This window comes from Fonsecaea multimorphosa (genome assembly GCF_000836435.1).
Source record: "Fonsecaea multimorphosa CBS 102226 unplaced genomic scaffold supercont1.41, whole genome shotgun sequence".
Taxonomy (NCBI): Eukaryota; Fungi; Ascomycota; class Eurotiomycetes; order Chaetothyriales; family Herpotrichiellaceae; genus Fonsecaea; species Fonsecaea multimorphosa.
Window position 1 is genome coordinate 197,899 of NW_015971675.1, and position 19,639 is coordinate 217,537.

Here is a 19,639-nt window from a genome sequence, read left to right on the forward strand (position 1 = left end):
GTTCACCGTGTGTTTCACATCCGACAGGGTTTCCGCTCGATCACCTTGACATATTCTTCGGTCCTTTTCCTGACACCAGCATTGTGGACATCGACACTCCCCACTGCGCTTCGTCGATCCCCACTGTCCCTGTGTAATCTATCGATGACATGGTCCCGGTCCTCCAGGAATCGGCGCATCACATCATCGTTGCTGGTGTTCGCCTTGGATTTCCGTTCGAGTCCTCTTTCAGTCCGACGCACATGTCAGCACCTTGTTTACTTGGAATTTTGGTAAGGTAACTTTGGGGGTTTGTATGGCTTACCCGTTGCTCTGTTGGGACATATTCATCATCAAGGAGGATGTTGTCGAGCTCGTTGACTTGGTGATGATGACCTCTTCTGTGCGCTTGGACGTCATGTTGTCCCTGAGAGTCTCGGTGACTCTGGTAATGTGGGTAGTAGTGGTTCGATGCGGTCTGGACATTTTAGACAAAGGGTGCACTGGCGAAACCGGAGCGGTATATGAATGGACCCAGGCAAAGCCCGAAAAAGTTGATTAGGTTGGGTATTCTCGGAAATATTGCACTGCTCTTTCAGAACCAGTAAAGCAGGGTAAAGGAGTGTCCTTTTATAGGCAGACATTGTGCGCGCAATGGCACTCCTGGGAATTCGTGTCCTGTGCCGCATTGTGATTCTGCCATTTCTGGCAGAGTCAGCAAGTAGAAGTCGAGGTTCTATACACTTTCCTTGCCAGTCTGGGACTTTGCCGAGCTTCTGTCAGTATGGCACTCTGTCAGTGTGGCACTCTATCAGTATGGCACTCTATCAGTATGGCACTCCGTCAGTATGGTACTCTGTCAGTATGGCACTCTGTCAGTATGGCACTTTCCATTAATATCGCCCGTTCATCCACGTATCAGCAACCATCACGAAGATATCGGATGGAAAACATAAATTGCTGGCGCCGATCGGAGACACCTGTTGGTCAGCACACACAAAGCCCCCTTTGCACGCCCTCTCATGGACCCCCCCGGGGAAAGTCAGCAGAAGCACGGCCAGCGTTCAGATATGCGTGAGGAACAAGAGGTATGGAAGCTTTTTGAAATGAGTGTGTAATTACTGTCCACAGGGGCTGCTGGTGTAGAATATGGGCGCTAGTCGGACGCCCTGCTGGCTAGGAGGTTTTGTCTACTAATCCGGCTAGCTGTGGCCAGAGGGGAAGAAGGTCGTAATGGTCCCCGGGTTGATTGTATGGTGCCGTTGTTGTTGCCAAGTGTGTCTATCTGCTACTTGAAAGGAAGGAAGAGGAGAGAGTCTGTTGCCTCGTCTCGAAGTGTCCTTGGTGTGAGAGTGCACATGTCTGATATACAGTGTCGTCAGACAATATAGATATAAATATATTCTCGGCAGCTTATTTCCCGGGACAAGTGAGGGGAAGGTCGCTGCTTAGCCTAGAAGTGTGGCCGATCCATCATCTGATTAAGGACAGCTCGGCTAGAATACGAGTACGAGGGGAAGCCCATGCACCACCGGCGCATTCGTGTAAAGGTGATGAAAGAAATTGCCTCAGAAAGCATGATTGTAGCAGGGCACATATACATAGAGGACCCAAAGCCCACAGGGAGCGAATAATCTTCCCACGAAACAAAAAAGCTTGTTCGACCTCTCGTTGAGATTGATGAGACTGCATCGCTAATATCGGCTCCCTTGAACTACTCAATAGGCGGGCAACAACATGGCGCGCTTTTCGACTTCTCACGTTGGACTCCTCGTCGGCTGCGAGGTCTTGACCTCCGTCGCTTTGGTCCTGTTCGTCATCGCCCTGTGCGCGGGCATGTCGCGCGGTTCGCTGGAAGGATTGGCTATATTGACGGTATGTTCTGCCTCCCCTGCACGCCGCGAGGAGTGGATCGAAAGGTAGTCGACAAGGAGCGACACATGAGAAGGTGAATGTGGCTTTGGCGTGGGATGACCTCCAAGATCAATGGGAGGTGTTGCTTCTTTAATGCTTCACCCACAGTAAACTGCACCACCGAACATCTCTGCTTGGGATTTATTATGCGTCTACTAGTGTCGGGAGCGTCGAAATATATCCTGCTCGTGCAGATAGCTGATGGCAGAAATCCACACAGGTCGACACCAGCTCTTTGGCCAACTCTAGCGCGGACAGCGCCTTGGCTATTGCAGACTGGCACGAGGCCCACTACCTCTCCATCTGCTCGGGTATGTGGAAAAACCACACGGCCAGCCTGGGCAAAAACCACAGCACAATCAGCTGCACGTCCCAGAGCGCCGGGTACACCTTCTCGCTGGCGCAGATTGTCGGCGGCGACGCTGGACAGCAGCTTGTGATTGCCGACCACCACCGCAGCACGCTGGACACCAAAGCTCCCTTCGTCCTTCTCGTGCTCGGCATCGCTAGCATGGGACTCACGGTCCTCAGTTTTCTCTACGGCGTTGGCGTTCTACACTCCGTCAAGAGGCGAGGAGGACCGCTGGGCAAGAGAGAGATGCCGCTTGTGGTTTTGCGCATGGGGTTCTTTGCGAGCATTGCGTCGACGATCCTGTTGACCATCTCGTCTGCGAAGATCACCGCGTCGGCAGGGAAGATGGCGGGCAGGATCCAGGTCGATGGCGGGAAGGACGTTCACGCATGGATGACAGGCGGCTTCTATGCAGTCACCTGGGTGGGCATGGCGTTTGTCTGGGCGGCTTTGGGATTGGTGCTTGCGGCGGCCTTCAAGATTGCTGGCGTGCTAGAAAGGAAGGTGATCTTGTCGCCGACACTGGCCCAGAAGGAAAGTTTCAAATAGGCAATGGACCGGAGTGGATGTCTCGGTGACTGTGGTGTCGGCCCTTGGCGCATCTATCTGGCTGCGACCGTGGTCCGTCTCCCAACCAGACGGAGGATGAATATCGCGAATTTTGCAATGCTAGACACACTGTGCCGCAGTTTTCATGCCTACCTACATCCACCAATGCCCTTTTCTGGCTCAGAATCCTGTCTCGAGTCGACCAATTGCAAGGGGCACTCGGGGCTGACTGGGCTACTTGCTCTCCACAAGTAACTGCCTGGATGAGTCTAGACTCGACCACCTGCAAGGAACAACGACTCCAGCATCCAGCGAGTCGTTCACCAGCCCGCATCGAAATGCTTTGGATTCTAGCCACTGGCTAGGATGCATGAATAATCAAGGCGCACCACCATGGTAAGGGCACAACATGGCGCTAGGCAACGGCGTTGGAATGGTCCTAGGCCCAGCTCAAGGCCCGGGATTGGAGCTGTATGCAGAAGCCGAAGTAATCTATAAGTGTCGAGGCGCGGGCTGCTTTTCAGCTGGCGTCAAGACTCTCGACAATACAATACTCAGGCAAGAATTCCAAACAACGCGCAAAGAGCATTCTCTCGCAGGGAAGACGCCGGGCTTTGACCAAAATGGAATATTCAGAATACGCAACTGCTCCGGTCCAAATCCTCAGAGTCAACAACAGTACTTTCGCGTACAGACTTTTCGGCACCAACAAACAACAAGACGATGTCCCTCTCCTTTTGCCAACGCACTTCCGCAGTCGTCTGGACTTCTGGGACCCTGCCTTGATCAACGCCCTCGCCGCTCACCGGAGACTGCTTTTGCTAGACAACCATGGCAGTGCGGATCCCCAGTCCCTCAAAGGGAGCAAAAGAACAGTAAGAACCGATCCGCGACGCACGCAGACGCCGTCACCTTCAACGGCCCTGTCCTTTCAGTTCTGGGCCAGGGAAATCGTTGCCTTGATCAAGGGCCTAGCTTTCAAGCAGGTCGATGTATTGGGATTCAGCATGGGCGGCTTCATTGGGCAGATGTTAGCTCTTGAAGCGCCCACAGGCTTGATCAGAAAACTCATTCTGGCGGGCACCGCACCGAGTCAGGGACCAGGTGTAGAAAGTGGTGACATGCAGTACTTCCAGAATTTGACAAATGCTATCACAGATGGCGACATCAAGTCCGGATTCCTAGCCGGCTTCTTTGGACTCAGTGAAGAGAGACAGAAAACGGGGGAGAAATGGTGGAACCGTATCACAAGCTGCTCTTCCATGTGGCCGTTCGTCTCGACCAACGATATCGATGGACAAATCACAGCCATGATGAGGTGGTATGGTCTCAACCACCGCGATGAAGGCTCTTATGATCGACTGGGCGAGATCACTTGTCCTGTCCTGATCTTGTGCGGCCAGAGGGACAAACTGGTGCCGGAGCAGAATAGCATTCTGTTGTGGCAGAAGATCAGCCAAACCAACCCCAACGTACATATACACATGTACCCAGAATCGGGCCATGGGTTCATGTTTGAATATCATCATCATTGTGCGAGACTTGTCAATGAATTTTTGGATGAAGAGGTAAAAGTGCAGTGTACATGCGACTACTGCCGATTTTGAACAGGAGCCCTCTGATATCATACAGTTCCAGGACAGTTATAATGACAAGGCACAAGCCGGCAATTTCTCTGTCGTTTCCTTTTCGAGGTTGTCTGGCTATCTGTATTGGTCCATGAATTCTTTGTGGAATTTGGTCCACCGGCCGACCCAATCTGTCCCAGGAGCGAGGAAGGTGGTTCGAAGATGCAATGTACCAGGTTTCTGCCCGAAGCCGGAGCCCGGGACGACACAAATGCCGGTCGCGTCGAGGAGACGGAGGCAATAGAATTCGTCGGGGGTACGGTCTGCCTCTTTGGCAGCCTCGACTGCTTTGTCCGAAACGTTAATGGTGGGGAAAAGATACATGGAACCCTATTGATGACAGAGTAAGCAAAACGGCTTAACATGGCTGATGTGGCTAAAGGCCAACTTACCTGTGGCTCTCCCACCTCGACGCCCTCCATCTGCTTGAACGCTTCGTAAAGTGCCCAGGCCCGCTCTTTCAGCCCGTTCCTGACACCGTTGTATTCCTCATCGTAGAGCTCGAAGCTGGGATCGCCTGGTTTTGGAGGGTCTACCACGAGGTCGAGTAGACACTGACCGATGACAGGAGGGCACAGCATAATACTGATGAACTTGTAGATTTCGGCCTGGACTTCTGGGTCAAAGCCCACAAGCTCAAAGTAGCCGGCACGGTGCCCACACTCGCCTACCATGCCTTTGGAGACGGAGTTCAAGGATGCAAGTTCGACTGTGTCATACCGGCCCGGTTCCCTTTGCTGCATCCTCCGCAAGGCGCCCTTGAAAGAGTGAAATTGACCAACGAAGACGTTAGTTTGGTAAACCTCGTCAGCCATGATGACCAGATTCTTCTCTGCAGCAAACTTTATCGTGTCCTCAACATCCTTTTCTGACAACGAGGCACCGGTTGGGTTGCCAGGATTGATGACAACAATGGCACGCACGTCAGTGCCTTCACTGATAGCCTTGTCATAAGCGTCCTTGATTATGGAAAGTTCTGTGCTCCAAGCCTGAGATTCTTCCAAATAGTAGGGCACACAGCGGGCATTGAGGACAGACAGCGTCGCAGTGTAGAGTGGATATTGTGGTATAGGGACGAGCACGCCTGTCTCAGGCTTGCCACAGATGATGTGAAGAAGGGTGTTGACACCAGACGAAGCACCTGCAGAGAGGTAGATATCGTCCTTGTTTGAGGGGAAGCCATCCCGGCGCTCAATGAAGTTGGCAACGGACTGACGGATGCCAGGGGCACCGGCAGACTGTGAATATGCCCCCACCGAGTGGATTTCCTTCAGCAGCCGGCGAGCGCGGTCGATGGCATCTTGCTTGTAACCAAAATTCGACTTGAGCGCTTCCTCGTTGTTCAAGAGGGCTGGGTACTCGAGTAGAGCAAGTACTTGGCGGAAGAATGTGATGGGTTTCTGGTCGAGTTGCTGGGGGTTGCCAATGTTGGCGGAGATGATGGTGTCAAAGGGCAGAGGGTTCTCGGACGGTGTAGGAGGGTCTTCTCTCTTCAACTTGGAGCGGTATTCTTCTGACTTGATGGCAAGTTCGCCTCGCACGGCGTACTTTGCTTTCTTCACATGGGGGTTGATATTATGGATGCTCAAACTGCGCAACGGACGAGTCGACGACATGTTGCGACGGCAGGAAGGAAGATGAGGTCTGAGGCAAGGATGAGGAACTGTGCATTGGAAATGTCAGTTTTAAAGCTGGTCACCGGGTACAAACAAGTGAGGCAAGAAAAATGATCGGGTGCACAGAAGCAACTATGCTCGGTTGAGTCACAATGTGGTGTGCCAAAAACAAATCAACCGGCGCAGCTGCGACTACGCTCTTCTCACCTCGTGATGGGCTTGGCTGCTGTGCTGGAGGGGCAAGAGGTGCTGAACTCGTTATTGACAGTGCCCTACAGGCAATGGCAAGTTCACTGGATAAATATTGAGCTCGCAGCAACACAGACGACGCTCTTGACGTGGTCAATGTGGGTGACGGCATCTTCTGGTACATATATAGGGCAGACTCTGGAGACCAGGAGTGGGGACTCCTAAACTGTCAGATTTGGAGCAGGCAAAGCGATATCGGGAGCTCGAACTCAGATATCAAATTTTTGCAAAAGGCTTTGAAGCTGTGAGGCCATTGAGGTATTATTCGAGAAGGGTGGCATGGGCGGGCAGGCCGTCGGAAGGAAACTAAGGGCAAACAAGGGCGGGCACACGATCGACCAGCAAAACGGCCATCAAGCATCTGGCTCACTGGCTGCGTCAATCTCGTCTCGTCATGCGCCGCGTGGGAGCTTTTCTCCACGCTCATCCACGCCTATCTTATCGCTGGAGTAAGTTACGAAGTACTACAGTGTGGGGGACGCCACAGCTTGCTGCAGCTGTTCTCGGCGTCCAGCCAGGGGGTCACTGGGGGTTCAAGAGCCGACAAGAAATAATTGGAGAAGAGAGAAGCACGAGAGGGAGAAAGAGTTTTTGGGATCTGCGGAATGCGCAGGGTGGAAGGCCGCCAGCTAAAGTGTCCGATCAAAGCACCTTTGAGAATGTTATCGCCAACGGCATGCTCCGTGTCCTTGGTCTTCTGTCGCGTGGTTATTTTCTTCTTCCTCCAAAAGATCCTCCTGGCCATCGCATTATGATAATGGTATGGTACATGACACAATCCATGCGGTGGGATTCCTACCTGCCATCCACTCTAAAACGCCTGGGCCTTCTTACACATGCACATGGGTTCTCACTCACGCTCGCTCGCTACCCCTCAGTCTCACAGCCTGGCCGTACTTCTGCAGCTTGGTGATCAGCGCATCCCCCTGTTTCACAACGTCTGCATACTGCTTGTTCTTGTCATCCGGCCGGGTTGTCTCGATGGTCCCTTGCACTCGGTCGATTGTGCAACTCACTCGACCACCAGCAATGAACTTGGCCAGATCTCGGTCTAAGAAATCCACGCTGACACCAAATGCCTGTGCCATGGTTGCCAGGCCCACCACCCGGTAAGATTGGAGGAGCTGTTGATATCCACGCAACCGCATTTCTCGCACAAACCATGCTCGATGCTCATATAGGTATCGATCTTGCGTCAAGAAGTTCTCTTCAACCGCAGCCAATGCCAGGAAGAAGTTGCGATAGTTGCCACTGTAGAGGCTATTGACCAACCCAGCCAACGAGGAAACGTCCATGGGGGCTTCGTTTTGCGACTGGATTGCACTGCTAGCGCCTAGCGTATTGACGTTGACGAGGCCGGCGGCACGTTCGGCAGTTGCAGCAGATGCATCCTTCATCTCTTCATCAGCGCCCGGGGCCTTGTCCTCGCTATCCCCCAAGATCGCTTTGATCTCGGGCGCGTCAACCACCTTGGCTTTGAAATCAACCCGCTTGAGGGAAAGCGACCCTGCAAGCACAGCGTATACGACGAGGGAAGAATAGCTGCAAAGCTCATAGCTGGTGAAGGTAGAGAGACTGTCCAGGAGTAAAGGAGCGGCAAGGCTATAGGATCGGACAGTCAGGAGGTGTAGGCCCTTGTAAGCTTTTAATCGATTTCTTCGGTCCCAGTCTCCGCCACTCTCCACCAGAATATTCGCACGTTCGATTTGTTTCTTGGTGAAAGCCTTGTCGTTGAAGAAGATGCCGATGCGGATGATGGCAAGGACAATGTCAATCTTGGTGCCCAGTGGACCAGTTTTGTCAAAGACTTTTTCGTATGCTGCAATCGCTTTGTCCTAGTAACTGATCAGAGGGATGTAGCCTCACGATATCATCTCCTGGCTTACCTTGTCGCCGACCCGGGCCCAGAACTCCGCACGCTTGCTTCGAGCCGCTTGTATTTCTGTTTCTCCAGCTTTCTCTTCAGCTTCCTCTTCCTCTTTCTGAAACTGCTCCAGCTCTTTTGCGTTGTCGGCCTTGAGTTCTTCATATAGCGATTCGTCCCATGGCAGAATGCCGGAGGGTACAGGCTTCTTGGGTGGTAACAGGTTGCTTGACACGAGGGACGCACGTCGGGCGGCAGGCTTTGATGGCGGTTGTAATGGTTGAGCTGTGCTTTCTCCCACAGTATTCAGCACACCTTCAGTAGGATGGGCCAAATGCCGATATAACGGCGCCATCTTCTGGTCTTTGATTGCATTTTGAAGGTAATTCAAGGATGCTGGTTGAACTGTCCGAGGCGCATTGGCAAGGGAGAAGATGTGCTGGGCGAGGGTCAGGTCCGGATATTTGGCGAACTGAGGATCTGAACCCATTCTGCAGGACTGAGAGATGTTGGTTATGAGACAGGAAAGAGAGGAAGCAAGAGCAAGCGATTTGATTGTTGGCTTTGGGTAAATACCACGAAGTCGGAGAACGCGCAGCAGAAGCCAGCCTAGTGTTTGTCTGGCCTAAATGAACCACCGTAGCCTGGGCTGAATACACCACCGTATTTTGTACGGACGATCACAAGAGCTTGCACAAAAGTTAAAAAGGATGACGGACGGACTGTGTCTCTATCAACTTTCTCGATCACTTTTCCATATTCCAGAGACAGGAGGTTCTTGTGGAGTCTATCTTGCGCTGCAGCATCGGTCACTACTATTCGACTAGCAATGTCGACTTCGACCTGGCTGACAATGCGGCGCGGGACCTGTCGCGCTCAAGCCCCGTCCGCAGCTTTCTATCTGAACAGAATGAGCTGCGTCTAACCTCGCAAGAAGGTCGATGTGCGGCCGCGGGTCGTGCTGTCTTTACTGATGCTGACCAGTGGGACTTTGCATATATTGAATCCAGCTGCCGCAATGATGCATCGCCGTTGCTTGTCCTTGGTGTCGGTACGTTGGCGGGCTGCTCAGATGCAGGACAGCCTTGCGCATTGTTCCAGCTCTCCAGGCGCTCGCACCTTGTGTTGTGCCAATTGAGGGCACCCGCCGCGCTCAAAGGTAGTGTATCTATGGATATTCTCATGCCAAGTGGGTGGTTCTCACAAAGAAGCCAAAAGCGGGAATGGCAGTCAATCCGTTCCAGAAACACGTCCCCATTTGCTTCCAAACATTGCCGCAACCCTGCTTCCCCTGCTCTTCAGACTCGTTCCCCTTCGCTTTAATATTGCTTCGAGACTGCTGCACTGCGAGGCAGTAATCATTACGAGCAGTCTACCTTACTCGCCTGCGGCTTTTCTTCGTCCTCGACGTGTTTCCTTTACACTGACCACGTTTCAATTGGTCTTCCTCGAGGCCAAATCGCACCCGATTCATCCAAAACCCAATTCCTTGTCCCTTCCACCATGAATGTCGCAATGGCCCGATACAAGATCGCCTTCTTCCCACCAAAAGGAAAAGGTGATAGACTTGACCTTCTGGTGGAATTCGATGGCAATCGCACAATTTCAGACCTTACTGGCACTGTCATAGAACGTGCTTCCAAGTACCGATCCTTGCCTAACTACGTCCGACATGACTGGCTGCAACTCTGCCTAGGCTCAGAAGATGGCTCCCTGATAGACCACGAAGCTATTATTCAAGATGTGATCACTACAACAGATGTGCTTTTCATCATCTTTCTCGACGCTCCGCGATTGGGCGCCCAGATTGATCACAAGAAACCTTCTGAAATTGATGCACTACGCATTCGAGTTATCATTCCGAAAGAAGCCCAGGGACCTCTCGAAAAGCGGTCAATCACTTTCCTAAAAGCCGGCCACTCTTACCCGCCTTCTTCAACCCTGAAAGAGATAAGAGATGATATTGCACAATACCTCCAGCTGCCCGCTGTTTGGCCTCGAAATGCTTTCCCTACAAAGCTCGACCTCCACACCATCCAAGGCCCTATCAGCACCAACGACCTCAGCCTGACACTTAAAGAGGCTGGATTGAACAAGCTCGCCACCAACAATGTGCTTACGATATACGCCGTCGTCAGCGCGAGCTCCCGTCAGAAGGAGTCCCCTCCGACTGAGCTGGTTGTCTTCTGCGTGGACCGCAGCCACAGCATGTGCACATCGTCAGGGTTTTTAGAGCTCGAGGGAACCAACAACAACGATAGCGTCACACCCATAGCCAAGGCTAATGCCGATGTCATCTCGGGTGATGAAGACGTTCAAGATGCGTCTCTGGATGAGATTAAATCCTGGCTACGTGGCCACGAATCCTATGAAGACATCATTCATATCATTCGTTATTGCCCCTCTGGTGCCGCGAAAGTCGTGCAACAAATTCTCGAACTCTTGAGATTTCTGACCATTCGAGAGATCGATCATCTAACGACCGGCCGAGAGACAGTCACGACGTCGGCTAGATTTTCCCATGTTGGCATGGGGCCTAATGAGCGACAGATGCGCTCATTACAGAGGATTCTTGCCGGGATCAATCTTCACCAAAGAGCCTTGTCCGATATCCTGATCTACAGTGCCAAAGACCCGTGGTTTGAATCAAAACAATGCGTGTGGACCTACGGTGATGATCTGCCTCCTCCTCCACCTTCAGCGACTGAGGAGACCATAGAATTGGGCGACTTTTGTGTCGTTCCTCAGGAGTACCGATGTCCGATCAGCCACGACCTTTTCCAAGATCCGGTGTGTACATCTGATGGATTTAGATTCGACAGAAAGGCAATCGAGTTCTGGTACCGTGACCACAAAAGCAATCCGTTGACGCAACGTCCTATCGCGGACACGACCTTGAGGCATGATGAAGTTAAGGCGAATCAGATCAAGGCCTGGGTCAAAGCAGAGGATGTCATCAATTCTTTGCCGTCGACGGCTAGACGTACAGAAAGCCAACTCTCCATACGCCTGTCCGGACTCATCATAAATTTCGTTGGCCTTTCGTGCTTCAGCAGAGAGCTGCCAGAATCGACACGTTTATTGGATCTTTACAAAGTCGCCTTTCGAGGAATGCGAGGTCGGTACGCCAAATTCTCGCTTCATGTCCGAGATGTTTATCTACCTTGCACCAAAGTGAACATGTTGCAGAAAGGGGTGTTGGACGGCGAGACTATTACCATCAATCCAAACTATATCTCACGTGAAAACCCCCCCAGAGGCTCGACAAGCCAGGAGCAAATGTGTCTCATCCGAGTGTACAACACTACTGACTTCTCAAAAGCTCACTTTTCAAAGGAGTCTTTCAACTACTGGGTACCAGTGGGTTCTCAACTTACCTACGGTTCGATCATCTTCCGGAACTGGAGATATGACGTGCAGCACCGTGGCGTTACCTGTTTTGTCTACGATCAATCCGTAAAGACTGATTTCAAAGACCTCGGCGACGATGGGATCGGATTTACCCGACGCAATTCGTGGGAGTCACTGTCCAAAGATTTGAGGGATGTTCGTCCTAAAGAGGTCCGAGAACATGAGCCACTCTATCAACTCATTCGCGACGCGGGAAAGAAGTCAGACGCAACCCGTCGCGAACCTTACACCGGAGCCAAACTTTCAAGCGCGACCGCTGGGGATGCCCACCGTTATGGCCATTGTCGAGTGTTCAAGGTCGCGTTGTCACAGTACGAGAGACCCGAAGAAATCGAGCGACGCAAAGTGCGGGACCAGAAAGCCTCAAGATTGTCCAGGATGGATGTGACTAAACAGGTCTGCTCACAGTTCTTCGACAGATTGATTGCGTACGGTTACCCCACGACCGTTGGCCTGGTCACCTTCGGGACAGACGTGAGACTCACGCAGTGGCTGACGGGCGCCGTTGAGAACGTGCGAGAGGCCGTGGATGCTATCGACGCAGGAGGCAACACTGCGCTATGGGACGCGCTTGTATTGGCGGCGAACCATCTAATCTCCCAAAGTCAATCTTACCCGGGGATCAAGAAGAGAATCATCTGCATTTCCGATGGCCGAGATACCGGTTCGGTCTGCAAAGCAGAGGAAGTGTGTGGAAAACTATTCCAGCACCGCATCGTGGTCGACTCGATCGCCCTTCCGGGAGAGGATACTCGTGCGCTCCGAACGATCTCGCATCTTACAGGTGGATACAAATTCAGGCCCACGTCTCTCGAACAGGCCCTTGCTCTGTGTGAACTGGAGCCGGTGCTCTCGATCCACGAACGACCCCGAAACGTGCGATTCATGTCGGCTCAACCATTCGACTTGCCATGGGCGACTGAGATTCCAGAGTTGGAACCCGATCCCCTCACCAGAGATAAATTCCCTGCTCTCAAGACCCATAAGAACCTTCACGACCCATTCATCCAAGTCGGCTACTTGGAAAGAGTGACGCGGTCAATGGTGCCCGAGGAAACGCCCCGTACTCCCACCTCGCCGACGACTCCATCCCGCAGACTCCTGGCAGAAATCCGCGACATTGCCTACAACCCGCACCCTGATATCGACGTGTTCGTCTCTGAGAGAAACATGGGGTTCTGGAAGATCGTCCTGGAGGGTGCACGAGGGTCGGCATACGCTAAAGCTGCATTTGTCCTTTATCTCGATATGGGGAAGGATTATCCACGCAAAGCTCCGATCGCGCGTTTCGTCACCCCGATCTTGCATCCAAACGTCAATCGACACGGAAGAATCTGGTAAGTTCTGATCCCCCCTTTTCCAACCCAGCGTTGTCGATTATGATATGGGATTGTGATGAACTGATTCTATTTCTCCTTTAAAAGCCATCCAACCCTCGACCGCGACTGGACGGTCCACACCACGAATAAAGAAATCCTCGACAACATCCTCGGCCTCTTGTTGGTTCCCGAGTTCGAGGACCTCGCCAACACCGTGGCCGCGGAGGATTACTACCGTGACGAAGTCGCCTTCAAGCAGGAGGTGGAGAGACATTGTGACAAGCACGCGTGGAAATCGAGGGCTATGCTGGGGCGGGATATCCTCGCAGGACGTTAGAGAAGGAGGAAGAAGGGAAAAATACGGTGAACAGCAAAAAATGCGTGGGAAACGTAGGGAGGTATTGAGATTGTTTTTTCAAGAAACTACGGCGATAGAATTGTGATAGGCAAAATGGCATTAATGGAACGGAACGTAATGGGCTGGATTGGGCTGGGCGGGTTTCAAAAATGTATTTCCACTCTCTGTAGGTCTTTCTATCAAAGGGCTTCACAGGTCTAACTACCCTTCTTGCTCAACTCTGACCCCAGTGTCCCTCAAGTCGCTAACAGACAGATTTCACGTATATACGTGTGACGGACGCTCGCTTTACATCTCTTGGGCCCTTTCGAGAGCCACGACCTTCTCCTCATGATACTTCTTGGTGCCAAGGGTGGAGACATCATAACCATGTCTGATCAGATACTCCCGGAAGCGCTCGTCCTCCTTGGTGATGGTGTCCTGGCCGATATTGGGCAGGAAGGCGAAGGCGATAAGACCGGAGAATATGCACAGGGCGCTGGATACGTAGAAGGGGTATTGGCCCTGCTTGATGACATTGTCGCCCGCGGCCTTGATGATGTCCGGGAAGATGTAGTTGCCGACGAAGGCGCCGATCTTGCCACAGGCGGCGGCAATGCCGTAGTACATGCCACGCACAGGGGTGGCCGAGGTCTTGGACGCGACCAATCCAATGTTGTCGCCGGGGCCGACCTCGCCCAGTGCCAGGAAAATGCCGTACATGACGACGAAGCCGCCGACCTGGGAAGCCTGGTCGAGGTGCTTGTAGATGGCGGTCATGATAAAGCCGACGATGCCCTGTAGCAAGACACCGGTGATGAGGCAGTACTTGGGGCCGATCCAGTCGGAAAGGAAGGCCCCGATGATAGCTCCCGGAACGTAAAACAAGTTGATGACCGTGTTCCACCCAAAAGATTTCCACAGGGGTGCGGTGCTTGGGAGCAAGAAGGCCAGCCATGAGGACGAGTAGATGCTGAAGGAGTACGAGGAGAAGTCGTAGATGAACCAGATCAGGGCGACGATGATCAGGCGGAACCAGTAGAACTTGAGAATCAGCCAGTAGGGGTAGTGGTTCATCTTGTTGCGGTGGTATTCTTCAGGTTCTTGCAGCTTGATCCGCAGCCAGAGGAGCGACAAGGGAGGAATGATGCCCAGGCCCAATGAAATACGCCAGGCAGCGCGGAGGTGGTTGTCGCCAAAGATCAGGGCCAGGATCATGGGCACGAAGGCTGCGACCACAAAACCAACGTCGATGGCCAGATTGGTGAAGCAGATGAACCATCGGTTACGGTGTCCTTCCTTGAGTTCCCCGGTGCTCTCGGCGCAGGCGACCGAGCCGGCTGGGTATTCTCCTCCAATACCGATACCGAGAAGGAAGCGATATGCAGCCAATGCGGCGAAGAGGCCTTGAACGCTGCCACCGGCGCCGTAGGACCCTGCGCCCAGGGCAGCGAAGACGATCAGGATGATGGTGGAGATCAGGAGAGAGTGTCGGCGAGACCAGTGGTCGGACAGATAACCAAAGACTAGCTGACCAAGGACTGTGCCAGCGAAGGCGATCGAGGCGACGTTGTTCTGGGCATCGGATTTGGTGTACTGGTCCTTGTAGATCGTCTTGAGCATGGTGTTCACGGAGCCAATGACCTAAAGTTCAAACCATCAGTCACGTCCATGTTTGAGGTGTTAGTTGTTGAAGGCACATACGCCATTGAGATAGCCATCAGAGAACAATCCTGCACCGCAGGCCATGACAGGCCATATTCGTTCCCATCTTGACTTTGGGGTGGCGTCAAGTGGAGCTTCGTGAATGGAGTATGAGCGGACAGCCTCAGGGCCGAGTCTCTCTTCAATGATCTTCTTCTCTGGAGGAGTATCCATTGTCGCTGCAGAGGGGGTTTGGCTTTGCTTGGAAGGGATGCTCTGGGACAAGATTCGGAGTCAGGAGGGGACAGAGGGAGGTGGCATATATAACTGTGTTGACACGGTGAGAGTAAATTGATCCGAGGCCACTCTCGACACAGGTGCTGGTGGCATCTAATCGTGCATCAACACATCGAAAGGCGAGGCCGAAAGAAGAAACTGTATGCAGATGAACAAGCATCTTGACGGCATAGAGTGGGGGGCGAGACACAAGGATCGAGACAGAGGAGGGTGTCGAGAGAAGCAAGGACGTCACAGTGTGAGGTATGAGCCCGGCGATGGTAGGAAGCATTCTAGGTAAGATGGTTAGCGGGCAGGTTAGTTACATGGGTACGATGCTAGGTGAGTGGCTAGGTGGCTAGGCGTTCCTTGCTGGGTATGGTTTACTGATAAAGGCCCCTGCCAAGTGTGGGTGTGGGTGGGTGGTGCCCACTCCCCGGCCTACCTACAGGCTATTACCACCTAGAGATCATGTCCCGATGCGGCTTCGGGCCCGTTGCGAAGGATTCAGCCCAAACGCCCAAAAAATCTGGCACTCGACACTTTGCCCATTGCAGGGCCCAAGCTCACAACTGCAGGCTGCGTGAGTGGCCGGATTTCCTATAAGCGAGCCTCCGACGGTAACATCGCACTAATCGTCAGTCCATCGACCATCGACGGACCCTTAGTCATGGGTGAAGATTCGGGATCGCCGCTGCAGTGAGTTGTCGACGATCCGTTAGCGTCACCCTTTGCTTGCAGTTCTCAGGAAAGTGACCGTCCTCAGGCAATATTTGGCGCTGCTCACCTGCTCACCTGCTCACCTACCCACCTTGCTCACTGGCATCCAACTGGCACGGGGCATCTTCCCATCTCAGGACACTGGGCCGCGTGGCCGTGGGAGATTCCCTCTGACAGCGACAGCACGTGTATCGGCTCTGTCCAAGGTATTGGCTACGGAACGGAAGAACTTTTGTGCCCACCGACTCCATCCTTCTCCATCCTTGGGCTGATGGCTGTGATGGGTGGCTCCATCGAGCAAGGTACGTTCCCGTCTCTCATCTCCATTTCTGTCTACCTACTCCGTAGTACGATACGAGAAGAGAAGAAAAGAAAGAAAAGATGACCATTGCCCAGCCGGCTGCAGAGGCTTAATCGGCACAGAGTCCCGAATCAGATGCTGTCGCCAAAAAGCTTGTCACTCGTCCTCGCCTTGGCCATCAGCCGCATTGACTACATCCTGACTCGTATACACTCCCTGTCGACCACACGTGCTACTCCCTCTGTGTACATGAGACGATTTCTTGCGACCGAAAAAAAAGAAATAGAGCGGGGAAATGGGAAGACACAACCGCGTGTCCCTCCTCGCTCGACTCTTCCAGAACTCCTCCGATCCTCCATCCACCCTAGAGTTTCGCCTTCACCTTGGTCCCTGCATCTTCCTCTTTGGCTTTGTCCTTCAGCAATCTCCGCAGGATCTTACCCGCAGCGCTCTTGGGGATCTCGTCAATGAATCTCACGCCGCCTCGCAACCTCTTGTGATTCGCCACTTTCCCAGCCAGCCATTGCACGATTTCGTCTGCGTCCTTGTCACTGGTCTTGCTGCGATCGCTGGCTACGACATAAGCCCGAGGCACTTCGGTGTGTTGGTGTTCGTCGTACACCCCAATCACCGCCACATCGTTGATCCCAGGGTGGTCCATCAGTTTGCCTTCGAGTTCGGCTGGGGGGACTTGAAAACCCTTGTACTTGATGAGCTCCTTGACTCGATCTGTGATGTAGAAATTGTGGTCTTTGTCCTGGAAGCCCACGTCTCCAGTCTTGAAGTAGCCGTCTTCCGTGATGGCGTCTTTGGTCGCTTGCTCATTTTTCCAATACCCCTTGAAAACGTTCGGTCCAGACAGCCACAACTCACCGGCCTCGCCGGGCCCAAGTTCTTTGCCGTCGGGCGACATGTACTTGGCCGTCATGCTCGGAAACATCTTACCAACACTTCCCACGGACGTGTACCATTCATCCCAGGGCTAGAACCATCGGTGTCAGCGGAGAAAAGAAAAACCTTTCCGAATCTCGATTGAGTCTGTGGCATGCTTACCTGCGTGTGCGTCATAGGAGAAGTCTCGCTCAATCCATAGGCCTGGTTGATCTTGATCTTCAGTCTTTTGTGGACTGCATCGACCAGTTCCCGAGTCAAAGGAGCTGCACCGCTCGTGATCATCCTCACGCTGCTCAGGTCGTACTTGTCGACAATCTCGTCCCGAGACAGCCGCACGATCACGGGGGGCGCAACATAAATGAATGTGATCTTGTGCTCCTGGATAGCCTTCAAAAACACCTCGAGATTGAACGCGGGCATCACCACGAGCTCGATGCCGCGGTGCAAAGGTTGATGGACCAGGCCCGTGAGTCCGTAAATGTGGTAGAATGGCAGGACTCCGAGGATCTTGTCGTTGCCGCTCGAGTACCACTTGCCCATGGCTCCCTTGATCATCAGCACATCGGCGATGATGTTGCGGTGACTCAGCATGACCCCTTTCGGCAGACCGGTCGTCCCGGAGCTGTACACGAGGAAAGCCAGCTCCTTATCCGGGTTCATCTTGCGCCGTCTGTAGCGAGTCGCGCCCGATGTCTTGCGGATGTTAGTCCAGTGCTTGACCCTGTGGGATGGATCTCGTTTGCTCCCCAGCAATATCACGCGGTCTTCGGGGATGTTGGACATCTTGGCCGCCTTGAGGGCCGTGGGCAGGAAATCGGTCGTCGTCACGATGGCCTTGGACCCGGAATTGGATAGCTGAAAGGAGAGTTCGTCGGCCGAGTAGGCAGGGTTCGCGGGCGAGACGATGCCGCCGGCGAAAAAGACGCCATAGACGATTGGTGCAAAGTCGACGTCGTTGGGCGCGTAGATGTTCAGCACGTCACCCTTCTCCCAGTCCCAGAGGTTGCGGAGGCCGCCTCCAAACTCTGTGGCCGCTTCTTTGACATCGGCCCACGTGTAGTGCCGCGACGAGTCCACAGAACGGTAGATGACTGCGTTTGTGAAGTTTGAGTTAACAACAAAAACATCTCAATCTCAACAGACCTCAAGCGACATTGCCTTTTCACGAACCTTGGGTGTCGGGGAAATCCCGAGGTTGTTCGAACATCAATCCCCAAAGGTCGACATTGGGGATCTGAATGTCCGGATACGGCGACTTGGTGGGCATTGTGCTCTCTGTCTCTCTCTGAGACTCTCTTTCTATCTCTTTCCGTGACCTCCCTCGCACTGCTCTGCACTTGTGCTTCCGTTACAATCACGTACAAACAGCACGGAATCGGAGCTGGAGCTGGAGCTGGAGCTAAATTGAATTGCTGTCTCCGACCGATGAACCCTTCGCCGTTCGTGGTCAACCTCAATTCTTCTCTTCCTCCCTTTCTCCCTCCTACTGCTCTCACGCACCGTCTTTGGCACTGACGTGAGATACCTTTTTTGTCCAAAACACACAACGAACCCCCCGTTTTCGTGTGCGTTGATATCCCCGCACACCTATTCCCAGCCTCGCAAACAGCCAGCCGGTAAAAGGATAACACGCGCCTCGTCGACCCGGGGGTCTCCAAAAACAATTGTGCTTGAATTTTATCTGGGAGATGACAAAAAGGATTCGCGATTATGATAAGGGAAGGGATATATCAGAAGCTATGTTGAGTCGTAGGATGGTGCCATGATGCTCCACCTCCGCAAAAACCGGCGGAAATTGATCGGAGCCTCGGCTTGATGAAAAGAAAAGCGGATCCGCCAGCAATGCTGTTTTCGGAATACGTACCAATGCACGAATCATTGCTTCCGCCAAATTATCGCCCATGGCCATCAAACATACAGGAGAGAGACAGATAGAGACAGGGTGATCACATTTGATTCTGCTAGATAATGGTATGCAGTCGTGGACCCGCCCATGGGCTTTTCTATCGTATCAAGCGTAGTTCAATGGTCTACTCGGTACTAGATACCTAGGTACATAATTCCTGTTGGTGCTCTCTCAACTTCCACCCGGCGGCCCGGCGGATTTTCCACCACCACCAACGTGCCTGGATGGCTCGAGGTATAATTGATCCCTCCGGTCTCCTGCGAGAATATTACCTGCTTGCCGGTGAATGTGGACACGAACGACGAAGGGCTTGACTATCCCGTGTGGCGGGCAGCTGGGAAATGAGCCCATGTAGACGAGATTCTTACCTACCCTTCCCACTTGCTACTCATCTCATACGACACTGCCAAACACCAATATATATGGATCCGGCAAGTCGCCTTTGGCTTCTCTCTCTTGTCTCTCACCGCAGCATTTCTTAAGCTCTTTCCATCAGTTCCATCCACTGTTCGCTCTCACTGCGCTTGACCGCCGTCCACACAGGTTTCCGTTGCGCTCTTGACATTGGTAAAGGGCCCGAAAAGCTCCTTGTGGCTAAGAATGCAGATATCTGCCGAAGGGTTCTGCCTGTTGATGGCAGACAGAAGCTCTCCAAGGTCTTGCTTTTCTGGTGGTGGCCA

The 19,639-nt window shown here is 53.0% G+C and overlaps 8 protein-coding genes across 8 annotated transcripts; 3 read left to right on the top strand and 5 right to left on the bottom strand.

Annotated features, from left to right (window-relative positions):
• Positions 1 to 14: 14 nt before the first annotated feature.
• Z520_11690 (uncharacterized protein) lies at positions 15 to 465 on the bottom strand (the record flags this gene model as incomplete). Its single annotated transcript, XM_016782178.1, has 2 exons — positions 15 to 225; positions 305 to 465. The coding sequence occupies 2 exons, from the start codon at positions 463 to 465 to the stop codon at positions 15 to 17; spliced, it is 372 nt and encodes a 123-aa protein (XP_016626784.1).
• Positions 466 to 1,716: 1,251 nt separating this feature from the next.
• On the top strand, positions 1,717 to 2,794 carry Z520_11691 (uncharacterized protein; the record flags this gene model as incomplete). Its single annotated transcript, XM_016782179.1, has 2 exons — positions 1,717 to 1,854; positions 2,102 to 2,794. The coding sequence occupies 2 exons, from the start codon at positions 1,717 to 1,719 to the stop codon at positions 2,792 to 2,794; spliced, it is 831 nt and encodes a 276-aa protein (XP_016626785.1).
• Positions 2,795 to 3,417: 623 nt separating this feature from the next.
• Positions 3,418 to 4,401, top strand: Z520_11692 (uncharacterized protein; the record flags this gene model as incomplete). Its single annotated transcript, XM_016782180.1, has 1 exon — positions 3,418 to 4,401. One exon carries the CDS (start codon positions 3,418 to 3,420, stop codon positions 4,399 to 4,401), a length of 984 nt encoding a protein of 327 aa, XP_016626786.1.
• Positions 4,402 to 4,497: 96 nt separating this feature from the next.
• On the bottom strand, positions 4,498 to 6,038 carry Z520_11693 (uncharacterized protein; the record flags this gene model as incomplete). Its single annotated transcript, XM_016782181.1, has 2 exons — positions 4,498 to 4,752; positions 4,815 to 6,038. 2 exons carry the CDS (start codon positions 6,036 to 6,038, stop codon positions 4,498 to 4,500), a joined length of 1,479 nt encoding a protein of 492 aa, XP_016626787.1.
• Positions 6,039 to 7,141: 1,103 nt separating this feature from the next.
• On the bottom strand, positions 7,142 to 8,641 carry Z520_11694 (uncharacterized protein; the record flags this gene model as incomplete). Its single annotated transcript, XM_016782182.1, has 2 exons — positions 7,142 to 8,122; positions 8,174 to 8,641. 2 exons carry the CDS (start codon positions 8,639 to 8,641, stop codon positions 7,142 to 7,144), a joined length of 1,449 nt encoding a protein of 482 aa, XP_016626788.1.
• A 1,013-nt stretch (positions 8,642 to 9,654) lies between these two features.
• On the top strand, positions 9,655 to 13,218 carry Z520_11695 (uncharacterized protein; the record flags this gene model as incomplete). The annotated part of the gene is made up of 2 exons (XM_016782183.1): positions 9,655 to 12,899; positions 12,987 to 13,218. 2 exons carry the CDS (start codon positions 9,655 to 9,657, stop codon positions 13,216 to 13,218), a joined length of 3,477 nt encoding a protein of 1,158 aa, XP_016626789.1.
• A 309-nt stretch (positions 13,219 to 13,527) lies between these two features.
• Positions 13,528 to 15,096, bottom strand: Z520_11696 (uncharacterized protein; the record flags this gene model as incomplete). Its single annotated transcript, XM_016782184.1, has 2 exons — positions 13,528 to 14,862; positions 14,923 to 15,096. The coding sequence occupies 2 exons, from the start codon at positions 15,094 to 15,096 to the stop codon at positions 13,528 to 13,530; spliced, it is 1,509 nt and encodes a 502-aa protein (XP_016626790.1).
• Positions 15,097 to 16,523: 1,427 nt separating this feature from the next.
• Z520_11697 (uncharacterized protein) lies at positions 16,524 to 18,320 on the bottom strand (the record flags this gene model as incomplete). Its single annotated transcript, XM_016782185.1, has 3 exons — positions 16,524 to 17,141; positions 17,213 to 18,144; positions 18,224 to 18,320. 3 exons carry the CDS (start codon positions 18,318 to 18,320, stop codon positions 16,524 to 16,526), a joined length of 1,647 nt encoding a protein of 548 aa, XP_016626791.1.
• Between the last annotated feature and the right edge of the window lie 1,319 nt (positions 18,321 to 19,639).